At 40.6% G+C, this 16,396-nt stretch overlaps 1 protein-coding gene across 2 annotated transcripts in view; it reads left to right on the forward strand.

Annotated features, from left to right (window-relative positions):
- Positions 1-352: 352 nt before the first annotated feature.
- Positions 353-16,396, forward strand: part of SELP (selectin P) — a 40,351-nt gene continuing 24,307 nt past the window's right edge. Inside the window, exons 1-4 of one of the 2 annotated variants that reach the window (XM_012511433.2) lie at positions 353-400; positions 10,433-10,523; positions 12,232-12,618; positions 15,910-16,017. In XM_012511433.2, coding sequence (XP_012366887.1) covers positions 398-400; positions 10,433-10,523; positions 12,232-12,618; positions 15,910-16,017 — 589 coding nt within the window. In that variant the 5' untranslated portion in view covers positions 353-397. The remainder of the gene's footprint in view (positions 401-10,432; positions 10,524-12,231; positions 12,619-15,909; positions 16,018-16,396) is intronic. The other variant, XM_003258845.2, reaches the window with a different exon arrangement.

Raw genomic sequence — 16,396 nt, forward strand, 5'->3', positions numbered from 1 at the left:
GCACTGGAAAATCACATTGTGATTAATTCAAAGCATGTTTTCCAAATGTACGACTTTAAATTGGAGCTTATATCATAATCCAAGGAAACCTTTGTGTGTGTACTGTTCCCACATTGCTCAGCCTGGGATATCCAGGAGTGATTCACCTTGCCCCTGTCTCCAGACCATCTTCCATGGAAGGGGGTGACCCCTTGCCTCTTGGCAACCACTATTTCTAAGCTGCCAACATTACTCTCGCATTATCAACATTCTAACTTCATGGGAAGGGCTGTGGTGAGTTTCTGGAATGTGAATAGGAAGTTGTTTTTCTAAACAGCCTGACACTGAGGGGAGGCAGTGAGACTATAAGAAGTCTGGGTTGGGCAGAAGGCAGAAAACCAGCAGAGTTGCAGAGGAGATGGTGAGTTTATTTTTTTCTGCATGGGAAGTGGTTGAAGTGAGTTGGAGTCGTTTGGGGCTAAGTCAGGCAGGTAAAGGTTCAGAAAGTGAGGAACAGCTATAGCCAAGGAGTTTTATGTTGAATTGCCTATTAGATTTTGTGAGTACTTTTAAAGTTGCTGTCCACTTTGACCCTCCCAACATCCTTGTGAGTTGAGGTTGCTATTTCTATTTTACAAATAAAGCCATTGTGGGTTACAGAGGCCGTGTTTTATCTGAGCTGCACTGTTAGGCTACATGATGCTGGGATCTGGGTTCTGTCCTCTGGCTCTGCAGCTGCTGTTCCTCCAACTAGAATTTATAGGGGCTCTCTGAGAATAGATCGTGGTAAACCTGTCACCCCATTTCCCAAGATTGTACTTCTCTCTGGGATAAATGATGGAATAAATGGAAGACTGGGTAGGTGCCCTGGGACAAGCTTGCAATTGAACAGTTTCTCATCCCCATCCCTCTCATTTCTTTCTGTGAGCCTATGAATCTTCTGGGACTGATGTGGAATATCCACATAGTTTCCTTTTCTGCCCTAAGACTCAATCTTGTTAATGACTCAGTTTCTTCTTCTATAAAATGGATATAGTAATAATACTCTATAGTTTCATCATGAGGATTAAATAAGATTTTGCTGAAAAGCATCCACATCTGAGCCTGACACATAGTAAGTGATTAGTAAATGCTAGCCATTATTGTTACAATAAAAAGAAAATTCTTAGGAATAGTGGGGTTTAGGATTCAGGGAAGATCCAAGGATAGCTAGGCATTTTGAACTCAGCAATGTTATATGCTCGTGGATAAGATGCACGTGGTTAGGCTACTTCTAATTCAGGGAAAATCCAAGGATAGCTAGGCATTTTGAACTCAGCAATGTTATATGCACCTAGATAAAATGCACATGGTTAGGCTACTTCCAATTTTCCCCAAATTTTCCAAGAGTATCCCACATAGTCCCAGGGTCCGAAATCCTGCAGTCTGTGGCTATGGAGGAACCAGGCAGGTCTCTGTTTTTGAGCACCTTTCTGTGGGACTCCACAAAAACGTACCGCATACACCTGATTCATCCTACTTCTTTACTTTACTATAGCACAGTTTTCAAGTACTTATAATGTGGGTTTCTGTGTTGGGGAAAACAGGAATAAGAGTATGATAAAGAGAAGAGGAAGGAGTTTGAGCCTGTCCTAAGTTTGAACCACAATGACATAAGGATATGAATTACTTTCGTCCTATCTTTTTGCATGTCATACTTCTGAATTCGTTAACTTAAATGAGCAGTTCTTCCTCTCTTCCTTCTACTCTCCTCTATTTCAAAGGTATGAACTTATTGGATCATAGAGTTCTTTGAGATTTTGATGAAAGTTACAACTTGTCTTTCCCAGATGAAACGAAAGCATCCACATAAACACCAACCTTTAGAGACAACCACAGGAGGTTCCCAGACCTCCATGTGGATCCCAGGGTAAGAACCCTTCTCGATTGCCTCCTGGGCTTTATGTTCAGAAGCCCCTCTCTTGGTACCCTGAAATTAGGCTCGAGCTCTACAATGAAGTGCTAAGGCCCCAGCCCTGGAATGGTTTTTAGTATTTCAAAGACAAGACCTCTTCCTTTTCCTCTGGGCACATTTGGCCCCAAAGATTCAGAAACCTCAAACTGCCTGTGTAAATTTTGCTTCAAGGTCAGAGAGTGGCTTTAATTAACTTTTAGGACCTGAGAAAATGAGGATAAAGTTTTTCTGGTGGGGTATTTTCAATCAGATAGATCTCAGAGGAGTAGCTCTTGATTGGGAACTTATAGTCAAATTGCATTGATGTTTGTCAAAGTTTTAGCAGGTTATGGCCGGGCTCAGTGGCTCATGCCTGTAATCCCAGCACTTTGGGAGGCCAAGGCTCATGGATCACTTGAAGTCGGGAGTTCAAGAGCAGCCTGGCCAACATGGTGAAACACCATATTTACTAAACATACAAAAACTGGCTGAGCATGTTGGCATGTGCCTGTAATCCCAGCTACTTGGGAGGCTGAGGCAGGACAATTTCTTGAACCCAGGAGGTGGAGGTAGCAGTGAGCCGAGGTCACACCACTGAACTCCAGCCTGGGTGACAGAGCAAGACTCGTCTCAAAAACAAAACAAAACAAAAGTTTTAGTGGGCTAAGGAGCAGGTCTGGATTTTCGTCCATTTATACCTTTTAACCACCTTATGTGGCTTCCAGTCCTTACTCTTCTTTTCATTACCTGTTTTTCAAAATGCAGCTAAAATAGTTCAGACTCTCCTGGGCTGGCCACCAGCTCTTAGAATGTGCATCTTCAGAGATCTTTAAGTAGAAGCTTATTAATCAAATCCTCAAAAATCAAAATGACTTACTACATAAAAAGCTGTGCTTAGAAAAAACCCTGGACCTAAACCTAGAGAGTAGGCACACAGTGGTTTTATAAATGACATTGATTATATTGTCTTCAAGGTGTCTAATCTCTTTGATTAAAAAGTAAATCAGAAACTTTATGAAGTCAAATACAGAGCAAATCCTTACTATTTGTAGAGATATAACTCATCTCTGATCCAACAGACTTTTTAAAAAATTTTAAGTATTGTACTTTATTTTTAATGCTAATATTTTACTCAAAATAATGGCAATTAGTAGTCTAAATTAAATATATACTTGGATTCTAAGTGTTGATGTCCTGGGTCCCTTCCTGTCTATATTCATAATTTGCTCTTTGGCTTAGAGACAACCTCTTTTCTCACTGTATTTCTTTTTCCACCCCTAAGCTGGGCTACTAATGTCTGTGCCACACCACTACCACCACCACCGTCCAGAAACATAAGGGAACTAATGTATTAGCTGTAATAGCTTGTAACGTCTGGGCTTTGCTACCAACAAGTTGTATAGTTCTGCATCCTCAACAACTCTCATATTCACCTCCCCCATTTGCATTCCCATTGATGCCAGACCAAACCAGTCCCTCTTTAACTCTCACTGGGACTATTGCAATATCCTCTTCTTTTGCAGTGCAATCTCCCTGATTCTAAGTCATTAAAAAAAAAAAAAAGTATCGTACCACTCTCACCCCTATAATCTCAGCATTTTTGGAGGCCAACTTAAGAGTATTGCTTGAGCCCAGGAGCTTCAGTCCAGCCTGGGCAATATAGTGAGAACTTATCTCTACAAAAAATTAGCCGGGTGTGGTGGTGCATGCCTGTAGTCCCAGTTACTCAGGAGGCTGAGATGGGAAGATCACTTGAGCCCGGGAGATGGAGGTTTCAGTGAACCCAGATCATGCCACTGCACTTCGCCTGGGCAACAGAGCAAGACTCTGTCCCCCAGCCCCACAAAAAAGTCATACCACCATTAAGTGCGTGTGTTCATGATACTTCTCTGTTCAGAACCCTGCAATTAGATCCCTTCTGCCAACTGGTATTTGTGACCCACAAGATCTGGTCTCAAACTGCCTTTTCAGTTACCCTCTAGGATCCCCCAATCTTCAACAGGCTGGAGTGCAGTAGTGCCGTCTCGGCTCACTGCAACATCTGTCTCCTGGGTTCAAGCGATTCTCCTGTCTCAGCCTTCTCAGTAGCTGGGATTACAGGCATGCGCCACCATGCCCAGCTAATTTTTGTATTTTTTAGGGGAGATGGGTTTCGCCATGTTGGCAAGGCTGGTCTTGAACTTCTGACTTCAAGTGATCTGCCTGCCTTGGCCTCACAAAGTGTTGGGATTACAGGTGTGAGCCACCATGCCCAGCCTCCCTTGGCTTATCATTGCACTTAGAATAAAATCTCATCCCCTTGTTTTGGATCCCAAAGCCCGATGTGATCTCTCACTGCCCCCATCTCATATTTTTCTCTCCATTGCTCATTCTGTTCTGGCCACACTAATGTCTTCATGTTCTTTGAACACACTGCGGTTTGCTTCCACCTTAAGGCCTTTGAAATAGCTTTTTCTTCTTCCTTTAATGCTCTTCTTCCTGCTTCTCATTGGCTGGTTTCTTGTGGTCATTCTTCTCTCCACTTAAACATTATCTCATTAAAGAGGTCTTCCCTGATGTTCCTGACTAACATAGTGACACAGTCATTCTATCACATAAGTTTCATTTCCTACCTAGCACTTATGGCTATATTCTGTTAATATTTTTCATGTTTACTTGTTTAGTACTGTTGTGTAGTTATTAGTATTTGTTTCATTGTCTTCTGTACCAATAGAATGTGCATTCTATGAGGACTGGAATTATGTCTGTTTTCACCATTTTATTTGTTCACTTAGCTATTATCACTACTGTAAAAGTGATGCATTCAGTTATAATTATTATGTATTTTTCCAACATTTTCCTATTTAGCATATTTTTATCTTACTTTCAGTCATTCCTCTGCCATTATTCATTCATATATTTATCCATAAAATGTTTATTAAGTATTGAGTATGTGCCCTACCATGGCTGGGGATTCAGACCTGAGTAAGTAAGTAATAGTCCTTGCCCTTGAGAAGCCTCTGTCAGTAGCTTCCTCAGCTGTATGCTCACATGTTTGTTGTGCATTTAAATTGTGGACCTCCTGCTCAAGAGAATATTCAGAAACGGAGATGCTGATTAGAGGACATTGGAAACAGATGACCATAAGGAGGTCATCTTTACTTCCCAGTAAAGCAGAAGAATGAGAAGAGGATAGGGCCATGGAGGTGGGAACCTAGAGAAACCCTTACCTCTGCAAGGGAAGGCAGAGGATTGAGGTAGATTCAGAAGAAGACTCAGAAAACTTTCTCAAACGTCAGAGCAGAAGAACAACAGAAGAGCTAAGGGAAGCATTTTAGGCAAAAGGAAGTAGTGGTATTTACTGCTACAGAAAGGTCAAGGAAGATAAGGGTGGAAAGTCTTCATCTGGTTTGGTAATGAGGATGTGCAGCAATGAAGTTTGCAGGGACACTCTGGTAGGATAGTGGGGCAGTGGGGGAGAGTAAGGGGGAGGCAAGGAAGTTAAGAAAGTTTAGTTATAAGAGGAAGGAGATAAATCAGGCAGATGTGGGCAGGAGGACAAAGGGTCAAGGGAGGGACATTGTTTGATTCCACCTTTCTAAAAGCTGTGGTCTACAATGTAGACAAAGAGAACAGGATCTCCTTTCTGTGGCACTATTTTTGCCAACTTTGTAAGCCACCTGGAACGTGGCAAGCCATGGGACACCTACTAGCCTCTGGTACCCTCCTTCTGTGAAAAGTTAGTTCAAGGCATTTGCTTCTTCCACTTTCTCTCTGCTTTTCTCTTCACCCTGCAATCATTATTAGTTTGTTTGTTTGTTTGTTTGTTTGTTTTGTTTTTTTGAGAAAGAGTCTCACTCTGTTGCCAAGGCTGGAGTGTCTTGGCTCACTGCCACCTCTGCCTTCAAGCGATTCTCCTGCCTCAGCCTCCCAAGTAGCTGGGACTACAGACATGCGCCACTATGCCTGGCTAATTTTTGTATTTTTAGTAGAGACGAGGTTTTACCACTTTGCCAGGCTGTTCTCGAACTTCTGACCTCAAGTGATCTGCCCACCTCGGCCTCCCAAAGTGCTAGGATTAGAGGCATGAGCCACTGCACTGGCCTAGTTGTTTATTAAAGTAAAATTAAAGATAATCATGGTGCTTAATGAAGGCTTACACAGGCACAGGATGTTATTATAATGACCCAGTCTCCGACTCCTTTCCAGCAACTTCCAGTTGAACCAGGCTTCCAGAGAACATTAAAGACTAGCAGAGCATGTGGATGCTTCTAGAGAGGAATTTCCTCTTGTTTTAGTATTTAACTTGCTTAGTAACACAGGACAGAGCAGCATCCTGAAGACTATAATGCAGAGTAGGAGCACGTGTGAGGAGGCCTGCCCACCCCAAGCAGATTTCAGAGGAAAATTGTTACTCAGAGAAGATTTTTAAACATCATCCATCCTCCATACCTCCACACAAAATCCTTATCAGTTGCCTTACAGTTAACACAGAGTCTTGAACTTGGGCCCCATTAAACCTGGACAGACTTAGTAGGTCATGAACCATCTGAGATTCTCTAAACTACTGCAAGTATGCATTTGTTTTGAAGAAGTCTGACCATGGTTTTCATCCGATTTTCAAAATTCATAAGCCCTGGAGGAATAAGAATTACTGTGTTAACCCTATGCACATTCAGTTGAGCAAGCTTGGGCACATCATTTACACTCATTGAGTCTCAGTGGTGGGGAGTGGTGGCTGTCCCATCTTAGGCGTTCAAGGTCTGAAAGACCTACTGCAGAACAGCAGATAAATGCTAAGTTGGCTTGGAAGTGACCTTTATGGTCTCCCACAGCTCTGAAATAACCTGTAAGAGGTGAATCTTGGTATTTGCTGATGCATAGAAACAGAAAAGTATGTCAGATTAAATCAGGGGATGCACACTGACTTGCATTTTCCTTTCTTAGATGTTGTGCCTTCATCAAAAGCACTGTACCAGTCCTCTAAAACCTTAAAATGTTTAAAACAAGTTCTCTCACTCTCTCTCACTTTCTGTTTTGTCTTGTGTGGTAGAGAATTTACTGACGAAATTTTGCTTAAAAAAATGTTTAAACAAACAAACAGGTTAAAAAGGCAAACATCTCTTTTTGGAAATTTTGTTTAAACCAAATCTTATTTAAAAGTTTAAACAAACAAGTCAAAACAGGAAACAGTGAGTAGAGTTGACCACTGTGATGGGAGCCTGGGAGCCTCACCAACTCCTTCGCCCCACACACTCTTGTGAGCTGGCCCAAAAGCCAGGGAAATCCCTAGAAATACTCTGTTCAGGGAGAAAACCACTTCCACAGGAAGAGTACCGCTAAATTTAAAATCATTGCACTCCTCCTAGAATCTGTCTGAGGAGAGGCAGAGCCCAGGTTCAAAGGCAAGCACTTGGGTCCCCCTCATGAAGGCTGCAGAGCTGTGCTCTTCAGCAGCAATATTTTTGCTCCTACACCTCCAAAAATATCCTGGGACACTATGTTACCTCTTACACCTTTCTAAGTGGAAAGCTACAATTTTTTATCCCAAATTTTAAAAGCAAAAGAAGATTGGATTTTCCAATGTATTACAAAAATTAGACTTTAAAAATAAAATTGTTACATAATTTCTTAAAGTTTATCCAATGGAATAAAGTACTGGCATGATCTGCAATCCCCATCACTTAAAAGACCACAAGCAGGCTCTTAATAATAAGAAATTATATATTATTCATTTTTCTGTCCTTGAATACTTATTTCTATCCCACTTCTACAGAATTTAGCCTAAGATAACACATTTTAAGCTTAAAGTGTTTTCTTGATTATTACACTTCTTTGCAAAATAAAAATATAATATAAAATTTCAATTTTCTACAACCATAAGTCTCTATGTGTTAAAATGTTTTTCGTTTCTGTTGAGTTAGCATGACAACTACTTTCAGTACACAATTAAATAAACTAAAGTAAATATACTACAAGTTTTGACAAGTAACTTAAACCTTTATATTTAAATTGCTATTGAAGATTCATCTCCAAGACAGGAGGAGCTTTCCCCCATTTGTTCATATATCCATGAATGAATATTACTTATCAACAAAATTAGACACGTTTGGCATCAATATTATTCCCATACTTCATTTTCAAGGATTTAAACATTGAGAAACTTCATTCATATGAATAAGTAAATGGAATTAGAAGTTTTATTATAGCAATGTCTCAATTCCTTGAAGTCCTTCCAAGTTATATGCCCCAAATTATATAGTGATTTACTATCAAAATTTAGTCAAAGTTGACAACTTAATCAGGTGCTCCCTCAAAGCTGATGAAACGAAATAAATGGAAATCACTGGACTTGAAAAAGGATTTGCTGCAATATCATTTAAAATATTCAAATTCTTAATACCTATACCAATATTTTGAATCATCTCTGGCATACGAATGTATTTATATCCAAGGGCAAAGCTCTAGAATAAATAAGAAATTAGTAAGAGGTATAATTTTTCTCTTATAAAGCGTGAAAAAGGTTTATTTTAGGCAGATTGTTTTTAAGAAAGTATATATGTGAAAGTTGAGAATCTGAATATACATTTAATTAACACTCTCTTTGCTTGTGAACCCCTTGGGAAGTCAGCCTTATCCTGGTTTGAAGATTTCCGCTTCAGCATTTGGAATGGTGCGTTTTGAAATGTGGTAGTAAGAACAGCTTGTGACATAACACAATTCAGAGAAAGCAGTGGGGTTAGGTTCGCACCAAGGGATTATCGATCACTCTACATTTATGGCAAATAAACAGCCATAAATCATAACGGTATGATACTCTCAGTGTTTAATCATAGGTCCTGCAGAGATCAGCAGCTTATAAGAACACAAAATATGCCTACTTACCAAAGTCAAGATTCAGAAGCTCCCAGATGAAAAGTTCTAGGCTTATGAGACAACTCCACTCTCTGGGACACATTAACTGGTTTGAGTTGAGTTCTCCCTGGTGTCTGGTCAGGCTGTAGTCAAAAGTGCATGAACACATGCACACACACAACCCCACACTGTCCCATGCACCCTACATCATCCATCACTGGGGCATGACACACGAACACACACATAACTCCGCAGCGAATTGTTACAGACCAAATTGTGGTCTGTGGCAATTTGGGATTTATTTACAGGAAAGGTTTTAGGTAGCAGTCTGGCTGGGATAGTGACAAAACTGCAAATGCATAGCAAATGCACTGTTTTTATGTTGATAGTAATGTTGGACTGGCTTTGGAGGGGAACTGATGTAGCAGCTAGGTTTGGTCATGTCGCACGCTCCATCATCCACAACAGCAATGCAGCATGGGATTTAGAAGCCTGGAGGTTAATGAAGGTAAAAAAAAAAAAAAAAGGTACAGTGGAAAGAGCTCTTTCTTGTTTCAAAGTCAGGCTCGCTACTATCATTCTGAATGTGTTATTTAGATGCTCCAAACTTCAGTATTTTAATGTGCAACATGAGGAAGTCAGACAAGATGAGCGTCACTAGAACTTAGATGCCCAAAAACACATATATATATATTTTTTGAGATGGAGTCTCGCACTGTCATCCAGAGTGGAGTGCAGTGGTGTGATCTCCGCTCACTGCAACCTCTGCCTCCCGGGTTCAAGCAATTCTCCTGCCTCGACCTCCCGAGTAGCTGGGATTACAGGCATCCGCCACCACACCTGTCTAATTTTTTTAAATGTACTTTTAGTAAAGACAGGGTTTCACTATGTTGGCCAGGCTGGTCTTGAACTCCTGACCTCATGATTCACCCACCTCAGCCTCCCAAAGTGCTGGGATTACAGGCATGAGCCACTGCACCTGGCCCCAAAAACATTTTAAAAATATTCATAGATTTGATGAAATCCCAACAGAAGAGAGTTCATGAGAAATAATAGTTGCTATAGATCCAAGGGGAATAAGTTTACTGCATATATGAAGAAATATTAAATATATACATACATATGTATATTAAACATTGAATAGTATTATAGTTGTGTACAGAAATGAAAAAGCAAGAAGATAAAACAAAGATCAATAATACAAAATAGATGGCATAGCATAACACAATTAGTTGATGCTCTGCACCTCAATGTATAGGTTAGACATTATTTGTGTGGGTCAGGAAGTTTTCATGTGACTTTCTATTATTCTTGGGTATGACATAGCACTTCTTAAAAAGATTGTTTTATAATAATAATGACAGCCATATTAGTGTGTTTAGCTTTCTTCCATACACATTAAAAATGTATCTTAAAATAAAAATATTGGTGGCACAAACTACTCAATAAATATTTGTTGAATGAATGAAGAAATGAACTCTGTCCCCAGCCTTGCTACAGTGTCCATCCAGGGTAGAACTTAGAAGCAGGGCAATGAGAAGCAAGAAGGAAGCAGAGGGCTTGAACCACTCTTCCAATGGAAATTGGCACAATTATATTTCAACATAATGATTGTTAACTGGAATTATTTTTGGCCATGTTGATGGTGTATGGATACTAAAAGAAAGTTTTCTCTTCTTGTTTCAGGCCAGCTGCCAAAAAGCCATCTTGTACCAGAGATTCCAGAGAGTGGTCTTTGGAATTTCCCAACTCCTTTGCTTCAGTGCCCTGATCTCTGGTAAATTTTATGCTAACTTTTCACTTAGCCCTAAGTAATTAGGATAGAGCCCAGAGCTATGTGTGAGAACTTTAAGGATTGTAGCCAGTTGGTTTGAGGCATGGGAAAACTGTCCAAGTCCAGATTGCTGGAAGACAAATGTACCCAACACCATCATATTGGTAGAAAGGGCATAGGAAAGAACTTAAAATGATATATCCAGGGCCAATTTATCCATTAGGCACAGTAGACACAGATCCACAAAATTTTTAGAGACCCACACACATGTCTGAATTTCTTTTATAATTATTTTCTTTGAAGTCAAAGAAAATGTTTTAGTATATAGTGATATATTCATCTTTATACCAGTGCAGTTGCAAAATAGAATTTTTAATGTGTTAGCATGGAGGAAGAAGCCTACATAGGCAAAGTTGCCTAAAGTCTATGAAAGTCATAATGCAGCCCTGGCTATATCAGAATAAAGTCTTTAAGGCAAAACAATGCCCTGGAAATGTCAGCAAGGGAGGTACAAGCATGACTAACCCTCCTGCAGGCAGCAGAGGAGAGGGTTGAACAGAAACAAGCCTTTAAATAAACAGGAAAGAAACCCATTTCCAGGCCTGATTGCTTGCTTTGTACACCTCTTCATGTGGGAATTGGCCTCTCCTGCCCCGGGTGGACTCCCACAGGCTATGATAACAGTACTGTAGTACCTTTATACTTTTGAAAGGCACATTCTTTATTTCATTTGGTATCAAAAACACTTGTGAAAAAGGGCTGTTCTGAGCCCTGTCTTAATAAGGGAGTATGCAGACATGGAAGAAGTAGAGTAGTTAATGAAAGAGAAACAGCCAAGAAGAATGGAATGACTGTAAGATTGCAGATCAGGGTATCTGATTTCCCACCCAGGCTCTGCCACAAACCTACTTTGTTTCACTCATTCAACAAGTATTTATTGAAGGCCTCTTAAGTGCTAAACTCTAGGCTCAGTGCTAAGGATCCAAAGCTAAAAAGAAAACATAGTCGGAGATTTACAACCTGGCAGATGTAGACTGTATCATAGAAACAGACATTACCATACATGGTAATGAGCACAATGGAGGCAGGGATGAGGTGCTGTGGGAGCCTGGAGGAAGGAACACAGAGTCCACCTGGGAAAGCCATGGAGAATAGGTGGAGTAAAGTTTACCAGACATAAGAAGAGAGGACAGCCAGGACTGTGGGGAGAGCATGCGCAAATTCGAGGAAGTAGGAATTCTGTTTTGCTGAGAAAGTAAATACAGTGGGCAATGAGGCTGGACCAACTGGTAGGCTCCAGGTCACATGTTATTTTCCATGTGAAGAGGTAGAGCCTGCCCTTAAGACATTTTATAGGTCATTTAATCTGAGCTTGGGCAAATTACTTATGTCTCTTTCTTTTATAAAAGGACAGGAGTAAATTAGATGACGTCCAGAGTCCCTCCCAACTTTGATATCTTATGATTCCAAAACTTAAACATCAAGGATCCTCAGAAATGACATTTTCCTATTCTGACATCATTCACACTTTCAAGTGAAAGGTGGAAACCACTCTTTTTCCTTCAAACAACTACATTAGACATAAACTAGTCGTGTTTTGTGTATTCATGTTCTGGTCGGAAATTCATCTGAGTATGCAGAAACATACTTGGGATCATGGCCTCCTTTTGGTGAGGGTTACTAACCTGGCACTCACTCTCCTTTACTCTAGAACTAACAAACCAGAAAGAAGTGGCAGCATGGACTTATCATTACAGCACGAAAGCATACTCATGGAATATTTCCCGTAAATATTGCCAGAATCGCTACACAGACTTAGTGGCCATCCAGAATAAAAATGAAATTGATTACCTCAATAAGGTCCTACCCTACTACAGCTCCTACTACTGGATTGGGATCCGAAAGAACAATAAGACATGGACCTGGGTGGGAACCAAAAAGGCTCTCACTAAGGAGGCTGAGAACTGGGCTGATAATGAACCTAACAACAAAAGGAACAACGAGGACTGTGTGGAGATCTACATCAAGAGTCCGTCAGCCCCTGGCAAGTGGAATGATGAGCACTGCTTGAAGAAAAAGCATGCATTGTGTTACACAGGTAGGACCTTCTCTACTTTGAAACTTTTCTATTAAAAAAAACCCTGCCTTCTCTGGTTGGCCAACATAACCACTGAGTCCACACAAAGATACAAAGGCAGGACATGAAATCAAGGGGTAAATTGTTAGCCAATCAGCATTATTGAGCACCTTGAAGAATATAAGACCAGAATTAGAGAAAACTAGTTGCTTAAAACTAGAGGGAAATTTTAATATCATCCAGCTCACCTGTCTCATCTTATAACTCATGAAAAGGACCCTCAGGAGGTTTTAGTTTCTCAAGGCCGTGGAGCAGGACAGAAGCAAAGTGAGGACCAGAAACCAGTCTCCCAAATTTTAGGTCTAGAGCTTTCGTTCACCCCTGTGTCTTGTATAACAGAGAGTGTAAATTGGAAGGAAATTTAGCCCTACCCCTAGGTGACACAGCTGTAACTAATACCTACTGAATGTCAGTATGCTCTAGCATTGTGTTATTAGTTTATTTAGTTCATGTGTCATTTGTTCATTTAATATTGGCCACATTTAGTCCTCATGACAACTCCATCAATCAGGTTTTTCTATTACTCTTACTTTGCTGATGAGGGAAAGGCTCAGAGCTATTACGTAATCTGCCCAGGGTTCTAAGCTAGTTGATGGTGGAGCCAGTTTCACACTCATGTTGATTCCAAAGTTGGTGTTTTTTAGCCATGTAAACTACCACATTCTTTGCTCTACATTTTTATGAGACAACTTGAGAATATAACCAAGGATTGTAAATGCTTTACAGTTTCTCTTCAACAAAAACATATCTTTAGATCCATTGAACTTTGGTGGGAGGGTAGTGGTGGGGAGTGGGCAGGAAAGCAAAGAAGTAATTGAAGGTGAAATACTTCGAGTGTATTTTAATTCTCAACTTTACCAGTACCAGAGTAAGCAGACATTCCTGAAAGCTTGGTCTTCCTCTAGTCATGAGCCTAGTGTCAGAGCTGATTCCTTCTTTCTGATGTTGCTTCCCTGTCTAGAGGGGCCGGTCCTGTACTTTGTAGCACATGAACACTGTGCCTAAGGATGGTATGGACTGCCCTGAGCAGGAAGGTTCTAAGTACTCTGAAGCTTCTTTGATAAATCATCTGCCATACATATTCTGAATTCTTTAGATTTTAAACACCTCTCCCTCAGAAGCCCTCAACAGTACATATATGGAACAGAATACACAGAATAAAGCAAGCCTTCTACATTGTCCCTCTTCTCCCCAAGCCTCCTAGCTGAGACAAAACATATCCATGAATGCATTATCATATAATCAGATCTACTTTATAAATAATACATTTATATATAAATAAATTGATTAATGACCATATATTCATGGATCAGGATGGACATTACCAGGATATTAGCTCATCCTACTGCTCTCCCAGTCAGCTCTCTACCCCTTTCTGGGCTATGCCTCCCTAGAATTATCTCTTATCAGATAACCTTGACTGCCACTAGCTGTTTCAATATGCCACTACTTCCCCTTCTCACCTAACCTTCAAAATCCATTTCTGCAAGACAGTCTTCCTCAATAAAGCTTACCAAAAAAATTGCAAGATAGAAAAAAGATAGAAAATTACTGGCATAAATGATGCCATTCCTCTAACCCACAACAGTGGTAGATATCACTAATTAATACAACTTTACCTGAACACAGATGGGTTTTATATCCACCAACACAGTACTCTAAGCAGCCACTACCATTGATTGTCATTTTGCCATCTAAGATGTAAAGGATGTAGAGAAGCATCAATTATCCATGGGAGATGAGAAATAGATATATTTACTGTAATATGAAATTAAGTTTGATTGTTGGAATAATTCTCCACATGTCAGGAATTATTAGACCTCAGAGCAGGCTATCGAAAAAAGATCTATTCATTGAATCATCATGAATAAATCATCTTCTCCCTGGAGATCCAAAGGAATGGACAAATTGCTAACCTATCTATTCAGGAAACCTGAAATGGGATAGAATGCAGAACTTTGTCTCGTTTTTTTCCCCCTAGAGTTCTGAGATTCTGAGGAAGCTATAATTGGGGAAACATTTGTATGCTCCAAGAACATAGGGCAGGCAGGGGTTGCTACTGTAAGGCATTAAGACATTGGTGGGGTTAAGGTCAAACCTGTATCCATTTAGCTGCTATTGCCTCCTACATCTTCTCTTTATTTGAACCCTTTCCGGTGTCTCAGTGCAGCTTCACCAAATTCACTGGCTGCCAGAGGAACTTCTTCCTATAGAACCTTGCATGGTTTATAGAATTTTAGTATCTCAAAATTGAGAGGAAACATAGAGATCATGTAGCACAGCATATCCACATATGACATATGGATATCCTTTTGTAATATACTTCCAAGTGAACCAGCATGTGGACAGGGCTTAAGACAGAGGAAATAACCACCAGAACACAGTTCAGCCACAGAACTTGCCCCCAACTATGACCTCATTAATAAAAACAGTGCTTTCAAAGTATCAATTCTAATACTAATTCTCATCAAGTGCATATACCCTCAAATACTTTCTTTCAGGAAAGAAACCCTGGCCCTTCTCTGTTCTGCCACCTGAGTGGCACTGTCTTGGTGAGGAGGACATGGCAGGTCAGCCATAGTCGGCACTATCTTGGCCTGCTGTATTCAGACTCGTGAAACATCACCTCATAAGACTGTTTGTCCTTTACCATGAGTAGGTCTTAAACATCTCATTTGGCTCCTCTGTTTCTCCACTGTAGGATTCTGGGCATAGATTTGAAGCAAATGAAAGGTGAAAGGGTTTGGGCCCTAACACTGTGCAAGCTGAGCTCAGAGAAGTAGCTGGCCTAAGGTCACACAGCAAGTAGGCAGCAGAGCCAGGATTCATATCACACCTGTGTGACCCCACGCCCCACATCTGGTGCCTAACCTCAATGCTGTAATACGTGACATTGGGCTTCCATAATAAAACAATGCTTGGTTTGAAAACCACAACCCATTTTGTACCACATAGGGTTTCTCTGTCCACAGATCTGTCAGTGGCTCCATTTGTCCCTCTGTGTCCACACAACAATACCCTCCTTAGGAAACACTAAATGCAGTATGAAATGGGAGCCATGCAATACTCCAGCAGGCCCCTACAATGCTTTTCACAAGGAACAGGTTGGCTCTCTAGAAGATACTGTGGTTCCCTCTTGTCTGGCTAGCCCAGTCCTATCTGAGAGGGGATGAGTCTGTGGTCAAAATGAGAATTCAGCCTTTCCTCACATCTGTGACTGTCCATGACTCTGACCTTTCCATATCTATGCAGCCTCATGCCAGGACATGTCCTGCAGCAAACAAGGAGAGTGCCTCGAGACCATCGGGAACTATACCTGCTCCTGTTACCCTGGATTCTATGGGCCAGAATGTGAATACGGTGAGGCTTCCTTTTTGTTGATATTATTTTGGTTTTATGCTAGAGATGATGCCAAGAAGTAAATAAATCATGTTGAAGGCTCTCCAGTGAGAATAGGATGGTACCAGCCCCCCTCTATCATCTGTCTCCTCCACTCAGTGTCCCTAGACACACACTCTAGGTAAAAATATTATATTCTTCGGAGAAAACATTGACTTATAAATTTCAAAAAAGAAAAGGGAAAGGGAAAGGAAGCAAAACCAACAGAACACTTTCAGGCTAATTTTACTTGTTTGAAGTAAAAACTTGTGAAAGAATGACTATTTCCCAAGATGCAGCCAATACAAAGAGACCAAATAGAGGTGGATAGCTTGGGTTAGAAGTTTAGAAAATTAGAGTT

This window comes from Nomascus leucogenys, chromosome 12, assembly GCF_006542625.1.
Source record: "Nomascus leucogenys isolate Asia chromosome 12, Asia_NLE_v1, whole genome shotgun sequence".
In the NCBI taxonomy this organism is placed as follows: Eukaryota; Metazoa; Chordata; class Mammalia; order Primates; family Hylobatidae; genus Nomascus; species Nomascus leucogenys.